The 13582-nt window shown below is 35.7% G+C and overlaps 1 protein-coding gene across 5 annotated transcripts in view; it reads right to left on the bottom strand.

Moving 5' to 3' along the window:
- Positions 1 to 13582, bottom strand: part of WWOX (WW domain containing oxidoreductase) — a 531552-nt gene that overhangs the window by 413580 nt on the left and 104390 nt on the right. For all 5 annotated transcript variants that reach the window (XM_054197832.1, XM_054197834.1, XM_054197833.1 and 2 more), the window contains exon 6: positions 1730 to 1818. In XM_054197832.1, the coding sequence (XP_054053807.1) occupies positions 1730 to 1818 (89 nt within the window). The remainder of the gene's footprint in view (positions 1 to 1729; positions 1819 to 13582) is intronic.

Raw genomic sequence — 13582 nt, 5'->3', positions numbered from 1 at the left:
AGATCTACTGCTACAGGCAGTGTGTGGGGTCTGGTTTCCATCCAGCCTCAGACTTTAAACAAAATATAACTGCAAATTCATTTTGGTCAGAACCCCACAAGTCTCACAACAGATACAGACCTTAGACTTTCCTATAATGCTTGGAGTAGTCCTGCCAGACACACGCACATCTGAGCACAGATTTGAGACAGAAATATCTGAAGGCAAGGCAGAGGCTATAAATGCTGTCTATTACTAAAATTTTTCCAAATAAAATGAGAGTGAAACATTAGTAAAACCTGTCCGTCACTGACAATGTAGCTTAACAGACCTACACTGGTAAAACAATGTGTGCCAACAAAAGTAAAACAGGTCTTACTGATTCTGTATATTTACTGATTCTCTATCTTCTCATTTTCTAAGTTCTCCAGCAAAAAAATTATTTAAGCATGTTCGCTTCTAAGGATTTATAAACTTGCAAACCAAACGGACTAGCTAGGGTGACCATGATATGATCTACAACACATAAATCAAGCCAAGAGCTGCATTTGCAAGAAGGGTGGTTTTGACTTTTCACTGTATCATATAGTTTTTCAAGAAGTGTATCACATTAAAAGCATGAAGAAGCTAGACTAAAACAACTACTGTTCTTATATTATGAAACCAAGTTAGTACTCAAGCAGCAATACTGCAAGGATTTGTCTTTCTGTTTCAAGAAAGTTTTAATATATGAAGATGATAAATGATAAGAAAATATTGTTACCAAGGATTTTGGCAGTAAAGAAACTTGTGTTAAAAGTCAGCTTTGACAATTCTTTGAATCTAAAAGACCTGTAAGTACTAAAATGTCATCTGTCTATCCATGTGAGATTTAGCTTTGGCATTATTTCAAAAGTGAAAAAACATTCTTTGTTATATATTTTCCCTACGACAATATATTTTCGAAGCTGTCTAAGAGGCCATATTCTCTTGAGCAGTACAGTAAGATGTATATGCGCTACAGAAATATTTGCAGAAAAAAGCTAAGTTTGAATAGTCACAACAATCAATGGGTCAAACTGTGGATAAAAGCACAAAGTGTGGAATTTATCATCAAGTGTTGGCACTTAAAGATTTCAAATCATTTCTTCAATTTAGAGATTCATTGTTCTGTTCAAGCTAAATTAAACAAACCATTTGGAAGCTAACCTGATTTTCTCCATATAAATTTGTCTATTGTTAAATTATGTCATCATCACCCCCTCTCTCCCCACCCCACCCCCCTTTTTTTTTTTTTAAATATGGGCTATTCTAGATACAGGTCTGGAAAATGGAGCTGTCTGGCTCATAGGGATATTTTTTTTAATGCTTTAAAAATAAAAAGAGAGACAGAAGGTTAGAAAAGAAAGTAAGACAAGGAGTACACTAATTGCTCATCCCTGACCTCTTCCAAACCACTGCAAAACTGACAAAAGTAGCCTGACCTGGTTTTTATGCAGTTCAGCTGTGGCCTTTTTCAATAGCCACAGGGGTATCAATGCTCCCTTTAAAGCAAGGGCTACACTTGCAATAATAAGAGATCCGTAATTATTTTTTTTAAGATGAAAACAAATGATCTTTAGTTTACATTAAAAAAAAATCCTGTGAAAAGATTATTCACTAACTACAGTTGCTGATCAGTCCAGCTATGGTGAATTCTGCCAACTGTGCTCAGCTGATAAAGACATCAAAATAACAAGAAATTATTACATGTAATTTTCTGAGTACTTACACATTCTTGGATTTGAATGCTTCAGCAAAGTGCTGCACACTCTGAAGAGAAGCAAGGTCTAAGGTCATTGCTTCTACCTTGGCTTTGTGCTGGAACAAGAGAAAATAGAAAAAAAAAGATAAATAACAGCAAGTTTAGTTCACAGTATCATGTTACAGTAAATGTGTTCTGAAACTTGTCCGATTCCCTTGTTTAACATTATAACCCCAAAGTGAATACAAATCATCAAAAAGAATGGACGAGCACAACATTTAGTGCCAAAAGTAGATTGCAATTGTGTGGTTCTGCTAAAAACATACACTCCGTTAACACAGACTACAATGAATCGACACAAGGTAGTGTTGAGGTTAATATGGTATCTTTTTTTCTTCATTTAGCTGGTGAAATGAAGAAAACTCATGAAATAAAAAGTACCATACCAAGAGAAAAATACTCAGTAAATACTCTATAAAAAACAGCTAAATTCAAAATTGAATATATTCATCCAAAACAATCTATTGTTCATAGCAGGTGATACAGAAGAAAGTATAAAATGAGTATAGAAAACAACTGATCAGCCTACACAGTTTTTCTTACAATATGAGTTTACCAGTGCATAGTATCTTCCAAAGAAATTGCACATATTCTTAAAACCAGCTTTTCACGTAGAAGAGGACGTGCAATCCCACAAAATGACAGGTTAACCTGAAGGTGCTAACTTTAGGCACCACCAAAACAGCTCTTCTCAATATTTTCAGCTTTAAGATCCCTGTTCTCATGTCTTTTGAAATGCTTACACTCCAAATCTCCGAGCAAAATGAACTAAAAGTCTATTTTCATTGCAACCACCACAGCGAAAGTCATCACAGAACCAGGTGGACTTTGGCTTTTTCAGGCCACGGTTCTGAACTGGACTGCAGCATGTGTCTGCACCGCAACACCCAACGCTTGTCTCTAGTTCTTCCACAAATGCTATACTTTAAGACATCTGTGATCCTCTGCAAAATACCAACCATCATGACATATAAGTGACGTAGATCCCCTAAGGAGTTATGAACATGTGTATTTGTGCTCACCCTCACTTTTAGACTTGCTGCTGCCCAACACCACATAAACTCTCTGGTACGTAAAAGAAAGCTGGCAAAAGCCCTGTACTCTCCCCAAACCTCAACATGTCAACTTTCAGTCCACTCTGCTTAGCTTATTGAGGAAAAAAAGAACTTAGAGGGACACTTCATCTAAGTCCAACGTGCTAACTACACCTGCATATAACAGTCATGGTTCAGACTGGACATTAGCACTGCTAAAAGAAAGAGTAAGAAAAAGATGGAGCAGATATAGTGGTACTATGCAATCAAAGGCAGTGTTTGAGTGGAGGGGCAATAGGGGTTTTGTTAGCACCACAGTGCAACGGGACATCTACTGTGATTACAACTGAGCATTTCTGGAGGAACAAAAAGGAAGCCAACGCATGTCAGCGCAGAAGGAAGCCAAGAAGAGTGCTCCTTTTGTCTCTCAAGTTCAAGCAATTCATCTGATCTCCCTGTTCCGTTACATCTGGTACTTTTCTCCCTGCATCTGTTTTCTATTTTGCTAGCACCCATTCTGCCTGCTACAATTACCTTACAGGTTGGGTTTAAACAGAATGTCACTTAAATACCTTTTGTCCCACTCCAACCAGACTTATCAGGACAGCAAAACAAACACAACTAAAATTTCCACGGGTCCAGTTCCCATCGGGAAGTATCAATTGATGGAGCCGGAAAATGCTAAACCCAAATTTGTTACAAAGAGTTTTTTTACCCTCACAAGATGCACATCATTCTGGAATTCATCTTGCCCCACTGGGTAAATATTTCCTTCTGTCTGATGGTCAGAGACTTGAAAAAGACGATGCTGCCTTGCATTATGCAACAGAGCTCCATAACGACTTCTCTTCAGCTTTGCAGTTTAAAGCTCTTAATAGAGAAGACATGTGCATAGTTGGCCTTGTCTTCTGCTTTCCTCAGTTAAAACATTCTCCTGTCTCTCCCAAGGGTAAAAGGATAAGAATGCTACAAATACAGGGACATAAGGGGGGATCAAAAAAAATAATAATTGAGTAGTTCAACAGACTGTACAACAAGCTGTTAGCTACTGTCCTCTTGGGGACACAGATTCAAGTCCACACAATATTACTCAGGTAATGCTTTTCCTCTCGGCGTCGTATGTTAGGCTTCTGCTACTGATCCCAGGACTAGAAGAGAGGTGTCCATGTATTTCAAGTCCAAAAAAAAAAAAAAGTATGATGCCTCCAAAATACTTTCGGAAATAGAAATTAAACAAAGATCGGCACAGATTTGTGGATCAATATACTAAAAATGTAACAATCAAATTTAAAAATCGTAAATAAATTACTGAAAGCGATAAAATGTTGAGTGTTAGATAGCAAATGCAAACTATGTTTCTTCTGTACCAGTTCTATCAATGAAATGACACCACCTTTCTATTCATACTCCATTTTCCGTAAGATAATTTATTTCAAACAATTTATCACTACCTCACCTTTTTTTTCTTTTAGCTTTGATGCACATACAGTTACAGAAAAAACCAAAGAAAACATTAGTTAAGAAATTCAGGAAACTGTATCTAAAATGATCTGAAAAAGGAAAAACGGAGAAGGAAAAAAAGGAAGGGTTTAGTAATTTTTTCCATTGAATAGGTCCGCAAAGGAAAATGGCAAAATAATATTATTGTTGTTTAACTTTCTCTCTGATATTGCTTTTTAAAAACCCAGTGGTAACAGTCTCTATTTCCTTCATAGGTACATACTGAGCACAGAGACGCCCATTTGCTCCATTTTTCTCATAGGAGAAACTGGAGCATATGCCATCCAAAGGACTCGGATCAGAACTTGCCACCTCGGCTTCTGAAGACACACAAAAAGCCAAGCGTGAGTATTTCCTCCAAACAGTAACCGGGGACGGAACCAGTTTTCATACCATGAGCTTAGGCAAGTTCCCCAACTTTTCTGTTTCAGATTCTCCCTTGTCAACTGAGATTCAAGCACCTCTCACTCCACTGAGGTGTTTTGTAGACCATCAATTCCTACTGTATTTTGAGAACGTGAAATGCTAAGCCTTGAGTATCAAATAATTCTCATTCCACATTTTCCCACTCTTACATCTACGTCACAATTTCTTTAAAGCTATGAATAAGGCAATATACTTGCAAGGTATGTTCTTAATAATGTAAGAATATCTCCAATCAATGACAAGTAGAAGGTTTTTTGTTTGTTTTCTTACAGGAGCTCAGTATTACCTTGTCATAATGCTTTTCCTCTTTCCCTATAAGCCTAGGTAGCATATATCATGGTATTTATAGAAAAGGAAAATGTGTTTTTTTAATAAAAAATAAAACTAAAAAACATTTTTGCTAAAAGGCATCATAACTGTAATCGTCAGAACTGATTGTTAATGGTATGCTGCAAATCCTGATCTAATGTGTCATAATTGTATTATGCTGATGTCTCTCACCATTTCACTTCACGTATTTTCAGTACTGAATTATGCCTCAATTTATGTTGTGAAATCTTAAATGGAACTTGTCACTTTCCCAAATACAGAAGACAGTCTTAAAACTGACATCATAAAATCAACACACGAAACGAGAACACTCCAGAATTTTTAAAATGAAGTTGACAAAAAGAGAGTAATTCTCCCTCTACTACTTTATTTTCAATTACATCACCTAAGAGGAAACTAAATAACAGAATGACTGTAGAACAATTTAAAGAGCTCACTTGTAAATCACAGGATCATGACTACACGGCGCTGTTGAGAGCCTGTGCAAAATGAGCTGGTGCCCTCGGTGCACATCCCCAGGACCAATGTCCCAACGGTGACAAAAACCACTTTCACAACTAGACTCAGGCCAGCTGCACAAACCAGCCAAAAGCAGAAGAGAAACAAGCGGCAGATCCGCTTCTGCTCTCTACTGAACCTTGTGAAAACAAGGTCAGCTAGAATCCACTGAAACGGTGTTTTTGGGACGGGGAGTATTTGCATTTCATGAAGCCCGAAGAACAGTTCAAGGCTAACGATGTTCAGACACCAACATCCCGTCTATGAAGAAACCGCCAAAGGCGGATCATTCTCTGCTCCCTAACAAGTCCTCTTTTAAACACAACACAGTAACATTTTGAAAAGCGCAAAGAAAAAATTTTATCTTGTATTTCCCGGTTTTATGCCCAGTTCTAAAAGTATTTTATCAGTATTTCCAGGTAAGTTTCATTACTCTAAATAACACCAGAAAACAGTTTGTTTAGTTTTGTATGTAAGCTGCTCCCTATTGGAGCACAGATATTAAAAATGCTTAAGTGCAATTGGTTATATTTTGCACTCATGCTAGAAAAACGCTTATTGAGCCAGAAACTAACAAGAAAGTGAAAACATCCAGAAAGCAAGCAAATTCACTGTATGCAATGTATTCACTTTACAGCTTAAAAACTGTTTAAAAATGAACACTGCATGGTAGAGTAGTTTGGCAGTAAACATGATTGTGCATTTGTGTCTTGGTATTGAAGAAGGAGCCTTTTTTCATAGTGAATTTTTCATTCAAATGTAAGTGATGATTTACGTTAAATATAGGTAAAGCATAGCTACATTTTCCTGAAGGATTGCAAGGAAGTGAAGAGCAGTACAATAAGTTGAAGCATAAAAGCTTTCTCTGTCATAATATTTATTATAATGGCATATAAAATAGCTGAAATAAATAATAGATGACTAAAAGTAAATTCATATGATAAAGAATCTTTCAGCAGACACCATTACTTCTGACTGCTCCAGTTTCATACAGAGTTGAAGAGAGTCTTAATAAATATGCTGTAGCCCCTGTATCTTATGTAAGTACACGTCATTTCGTAAGGGCCTACACTTAAAGTGTACCAGAGTGGACGCTAGATAATTTACTGTCTAATTTTACTGTCAAAAAATATCTTGTATATATCTTCGATATTTAAAAGTTCATAATTCAAAACTGAATACACAGCACAACAACAAAAATATCTGACTTTGACGAACTGGAAATATAATAAATTGGTAAAAAGCAGTTTAATTTGATAAAGAAAAATCTTGATGACAACATCTTGAAATGCAAATAGTTCTTACATGCAGTATGAGAAACAGAAAAATCTTCAGGAAAGAAAGAATTTTACATCGAAGCTGATGAAAAGTCTGTGGAATTATCTTAAAATAGGTAAAGTAAACAAATAACCAAACCTCAGCGTATGACAAGCAATGCCCAAATAAACCCATATTTCCACGTTGAGGACAAAGTAGAGGACGTTTCAGAAGCACGTCTGGCAATTTGACACATGGCTTATGACAGTCAACAGCCAGTGCCATGCACTATTTATGGAGGTACATAATAGGGAAAAAGGCTTTCACTCAGGATTAGGGCGGTAAGTATTATTGTCCCTAATGCAGGCAACATTTGGTACTTCATGCAAAACTGTATTTATGTAATGCCAGCTTCATCTCCGTGTGTGCTTTGAATGCTACGCAGCTACCCCTCATGGAACTGATTGGGACAGATGAATCATACTGCTTTAAGAGTAATCCACCATACATGCTAGATGCTTTAATAATGTGTTCTTCCACTACATTTGATATACCCTAATAAAGTTCATTAGAAGACATCATGGTGGAACATTTTTACACTCATTTTCCTAGTTTTTCTCCCCTCCATCCCCCAATATCAGCAATTTCTATACAGTACTTTCAAATTTTCACAAACTCTATGCAAGAGAAGGTACACAACACAAATCAATTTCCTAAATATTATTTTATCAACACATATATGTGATGTACAAGGAAATAGCTGGGACTAATTGTGACTCTTCATGAAAATCAGAGATGAAAAGGATTTTCTTTCTTTCATTAGAAAGAATATTTATTTAGTAATACTTGGTTTCACTATTTCCCAATACCTTTGTTTTGCCTGTATTTTGGTTGTAATTGACTGGTGTAAATTTTTCCACTATTCATCTTGCTGAATCCTGTCAAACCTGTTTTCATGATGTGTGTGAGCTCTCCCAAAACGTGATTTTGTAAAGCCTGGTTCTTCCTGCTTAAGTAACTAGATCTTCATGTTCTGCACAGACATGAAATTCCTTGGAGGGGTTGCCTTCATCAAAGTCAAGTGAAGGCAAGTGACCTAATGGGTCGGTATGAGCCTGCAAATTGCTGACCATCCTTGGGCCTACATTTTATCCAGAAGATGGAATTACTATCATCATCATCATTATTACTATCATCATCATTTTCTTTGTCTCTATCCCTTTCTTCAGAACATTCATGGACGTTTGGCAGAGAACAGTGTTTATGGTTTTGGCATTATCTAACACTTTGAGCAGTAAGAGGCCTCTTCAGAAAACCTGAAGCCCTCAAGCTGTAGTAGGATTGTACCGCAAATTAACGTCTTAAAGTTCAATGGCAGCTCCTCGCACATCATAGTCTAGAACAAACACGTGACCTGGAGATTTCATTGTTGAGCCCAACTGGGTTATAAAAGCAACAGAAAAGTCTGGATCCTCCTTTAGCTAGAGATTAAACATAAAGGCAACAAACGAGCCACTGAAATTCTGAAGACGAGAGACGTGGAAGAGTGATAAAGATGACCTGATACAAAGGAGTTCAGTTTCTGAGGTTGCCACACACCAACACGGCATTTGGTCCCCACATTTAAACAAATCACTATTCACAGCAATATTTTTCCTTCTTCCAAATACTTAATTTACCTATAATTCAAAATCTATATCACAAAGACAACAATGTGACTGAAGTCTCCAGGTATAGTTTGTATATTTAAGTTGGACGTGAAAGGGCTTTCTTGGTGATGCAACAGTCATTTTAAATTCCCCAATAACTGTAAAACTGTATCTTTTTCTACTAGTAAATGTCTACACATAAAACAAAATGCAAACCACACTTATTCATTTCTTCATAGTTGCTTAATTTTTCAGATTCTAATATCTATTTTTATAAATATTCTGCAATAAATACCACTACAATAAGCAATGTTATTTCACAATCTATATATTAGTTAACTCTTAGATCAATATCTCTGTAAATTTGGCAGTTTATATCTGCTGAAGATAATTATAAAGGAAAAAAAGGAAAAACATCTGCACTTCTTACGGAAATTACTATCTTCAGAGAAGTAAACTATGTCACAGCAATCCTAATTCATGCTTAAAAAAAGTAAGATAAGTCAGTCTCCTAAGAACATTTTTTAAAATATTTATTCCTTAACCAGAGAGGACAAAAAAACACACACAAAAATTACTAGATTATAATTTCAGAATACTTCAATTTGTAGGCTCCAGTTGTCCCTGATTTTTCCTGGATGCACATGGTTCCATTGCAGGCAGTACACATCTGCTTTAATAACAAGAAATAACATGCATTTTTTAAAAAAAAATCTACCATCGGTTTTGGCAATAGGAATTTGTTTGGCTTGTACATGAACTGTGGGTATTTACTTGGGATATTTACTTACTACTTTTAGCTGGATTTTTTTCTTTCCCTAGACATAGATCATCTCTTATCCTCTCCAAACGCCCATTCCTGTAAAGCTCATTTGAATTTATCTTGGGGAATCTCAAATAATCTTGGCAATATATTACATGTATATCGTTTACTATTCTAATAAACATATCTTCTTGTTTACAGAATAATCGAGGGAGCCTGGGAACGTGTAACCGAATCTCGACTGTGGAGAGCCTCCTATTCAAATGCTTTCAATTCTTTTCATTCTGCAAGATTTGAAGTGATAGCAGCATACATTTTCAAAAACAGCAACAAGGCAGACCGCGTTGGCCTAATTTAAAGCTACAGACTTTGTGTCCTTTTAAAAACTCGCTCAATTTGAACTTTTTAAGACTAAATAAACCCAATTTATGGATTGTTGAGAGATATGCAACATAGAAGGCAAACAGGTTAAGGGATCTGTTGGAAACGGCAGGAAAACCAGTATTTTCAAGCAGATTAAATCAGTTACACCCCTATTGCAATGCAGTATTTTTGTTGTTAATTATCCATAGAATTGAAGATGTGTTATCTTATATCTACAGCTATACGTACACTGATTTATAGAATTTACAGCAGGATTTCCCACACAGATTTTACCAACAGAGGAAAGTTAGCATCCCTACTGCAGATGACAAACAAGAGGAGAAAAGCATGATGGTCAAAAGGGCAACAATGTTTAAGTAAATACAAAATGAACCCTTTTTCCCTGTTCTCTCATGATCCATAATCATAAGCTATGTTGTTGCCGGAAAGTGCAGACATGCACTGTGCAGTGCATTAATCCTTCAAACACTAACAGATGCTGGCAGGGATTTAGGCTGGAATGTATTTACAAAGTGACAAATTATGTTCCGTATTATACAGAGAGAGAAAGAGCACCCACAAATAGGCTGATAAATGTCAGCTGCAGTCACGACAAACGGTTTATTTTTATTATACTGTAACCACAAATGTTTTTTGCAGGGAGGCCCAAAGATTTATTTGTTGCAGGAAAAAACAAGATTATATATGACACAAAGTAATAACTGTGAGATCACTGATGTTCTGGGCAGCTTGCCCTCCTGGAAGCTATGCTCAGATTGAAAAATGTTGCTTAAAAATGGTATGTTATATGACACAAAATAAATAGTTCATAAATCTGTATTGAAACAACAATAACTAATAATTATAGACAGTCTTAGGACATGGCTTACACAAGTTAAAAGGAAAGCATACCATTTTCTTCAGTGGAATGTTGAAAATGAAGTAACAATATTAAAATAAATCCGATTAAATTGTTTTAGATTAAAACCAAAGTGGTATAATTGCTAGATGGAAGCAACATGTATTTTAAATGTGGTCATAGCGCTACATGAACATTTAGTGTAGCACAATTAATTGGCAGAATAGTGACGTCTGCAGGTTTAAAAATGCATTGCAGCTGTTTGGAAGAACGTCAAAGCTTGCCAATAGATTTAAGGTACGGTTCTTTCCCCCCAGTCTTACTAGGAAAATACAAATATCGATATGGTTAAAAGTAATCACTTCTTTAATCATGAATAATTTCAGGATGCTTCAACATAAGTAGAAATAAATACACGAGACAAAGAAACAAAAGAACTGAATAATCAGCTATTCAAGGCATTTCAATTGGCAGTTCAGGGTTACAATCTCCTAGCTTTAAACAATATAAAACAGATATCTTACAGAACAATATCCTCAAAAAAATAAACACATATACAAATTCTTTTGTTTCCACAACTGTTCACATTCGCTAGCTAAGAGACACATTGAGAATGGTCACGTTGTTATGTATGTAATTTTAGAAAGTGAAATAAAAGGACTGAATCACATTAGTAAAGATTTCTTGCACAAATAAGGGTTGGCAGGATCAAGTTCTTAATATACACTCAATATACACAATATAGACTTGAGAAAAATATTAAGTCTTTCTGCATGCACAAGAAAATATCAGGCATATTTGAACAGTACTAGAATATGGAACCCTGGCATCACGCCACCTGATTTGTGATCACAAAAGAAGAAAGTTTTTCTGTACTTTCTTTTTAAAGAAATAAAGAATTTGTGACAAAAAAAAACATATGAACAAAATAAACACAAAGGCTGGAATTAAATTTCATTGAAAACGTGGCCCATCTCAGGAGTCATTTTGTTCTGCTTGTAATCAGCAATATAGATATAAAACCAAACATATTATTTAAAAAAAAATGTAATTATAGGGTTTTCTAGAAATCTGAGATCAAAGTCTAGACCATGTATTTTACAGATACATAAAGCTGATGGCACTCAGACACGGACAGGAGGGGTCATAAGGCCATGTCCCATTGTTCTAATAATTAAGGAAGTTTTAAATGGCCTTAGCGCAAATGTGAATTAAGGCCAAAATCACGTGTCTTATCTTTAAGCACCACCAACATGAAAAGCTCTGAAATTTTCATTTACTAAATTTACATGAATTTTCTGATAAAATTTTGATCGGTGGATAACAAAAGTACTCCAGAAAATAAATCTCATGCAGCAATACAGCGGGAGGGCTGACGGTCACCTATCATTACACTTACTAGAATACTGATTTCCTAAATACAAGTTGTCAATGAACAATATAGTGGCAAGGATGGAGAATGTGCCTTAAAAATTATATTCTTACAAGTATCTGTCCATACAAAACAAGGAAGTGCTGCCATTACAGAAAGTAAAACAGCAAGAAAAGCATAACAACAACCTTTTAACTTTAAATACCTGCCTGAGGAATAGGCCTGCAAGACTGATAGAAATGCTTTATAGATAAGAGGGAGGGGGAAGGAAAGAAGAAAAAACCAGCCACTGCTGCCTTTCCCCTTCGTAGAAGAAGCAAAAGTGAACACAAAGAACTGAACGTGACGAGAAGCAGCATGCGAGCTTTGTGATTAATACTCTCTCTACCGGACAGAAAGACTTTTCAGATGCCTTCTGCATTTCTGCAACCAGAAGTGTTAATGACACGTTTTAATCGAGTCATTCAATTATTAAATTGTTTTTAATTTAACAGATATTGTTACATAGCTAAAGAACTGGCACATAATCTACCTTAAAATTTTGCTTTCTAAGCAAGTAGCTCAGGCTTTTCCCAAATTTTAAGGTAAATACTGTCTGTACCCACCTGAACACCTGAAAAAATAGCAGCTACTGTATATCTTACCCATATGCCACATGCAAAAATGTAACACATATTAAAAATTTTCAAAAAGAAAATTTCCAAGCAGATGTTTATAAACAGAAGGTAACGGATAAAAACCCAAACACAATGCTGCATTATGTTACATGATTCACTGATGAACCCATTGGAACTACAGCAAAAAGCCCTTCTGGAAAACTTCCAGAAATTAAAAGGTGCAAACAAGCTGCCTAATACCCTTGCGTAGACTGAATTCTTATGAAGAAAATAAAGTTTATTGTCTGGAAACAGAGAAAGCATGAGGAAAGCACTAAAGCAATGGAGGTGAACAATTAGACAGATGTTCACTTAAGGAAATAAAGAGAACAGAAGAAGCCATCACTGAGGAATTTTATGAGAATACTGACAACTCTGCACCTCATCAAGGGCACTGGTAAAGTTAAAGCCACTGAAGCCATTTCTACTCAACTCCAGTATAACTGCTGACCTTGCAAAAGTCTGCATTTAGCAAATGTGGCTTAGGAAAATAGCATTATACTTTCCATTTTACTATTTTTTCCCAAACTCCATCCATATACTGTTCTGTATTTTTCAAGAAAATTAACTTTATTTCCTTGTATAATATTACATATACTCAGATATTTTTTATTTCCTAACTATGCTCGGGTATCAGGAAAATCTGTATTTAAAAAGCTTTTGTCATTTAAGCAAAATTAAATAGTGTCAATTACATCTGATCTTCAGAAATGTGTACACATGAATAGCTGGAATGGCTTTGCTTAACATGAGTATATACGTTTCTGAGGTACTCGGGAGTTTGCCTAATAAGCAATATGTCAATCTAGACTTGTTTTAGAACATACAACTTCTGGCATTCAACTACTGAGAGAATAATGGAGAAAAAGCATATTTTGTTGATAAACTGTCTTGTAGAGCAAAATAATATAGATATACATGCAGGCAAAAGGAGAAGGAATTAGTAACAAGAGGTAAGATTTTTTTGGCAAGGACAAAAGCCTTTCTTTTCTGTGCTCTGCACAAGGCTGAGGTACAGATCTGTTCCATAAACATCTCTCTCTCGTTTAAAATATCATTTCAAAACTCTATTTGGTTTATGATAATACTTCTCTTGCAGATTTCCAGAAAAAC

Source organism: Rissa tridactyla, chromosome 4 (assembly GCF_028500815.1).
Source record: "Rissa tridactyla isolate bRisTri1 chromosome 4, bRisTri1.patW.cur.20221130, whole genome shotgun sequence".
Taxonomy (NCBI): Eukaryota; Metazoa; Chordata; class Aves; order Charadriiformes; family Laridae; genus Rissa; species Rissa tridactyla.
This window is presented reverse-complemented; position numbering and strand designations above follow the sequence as displayed.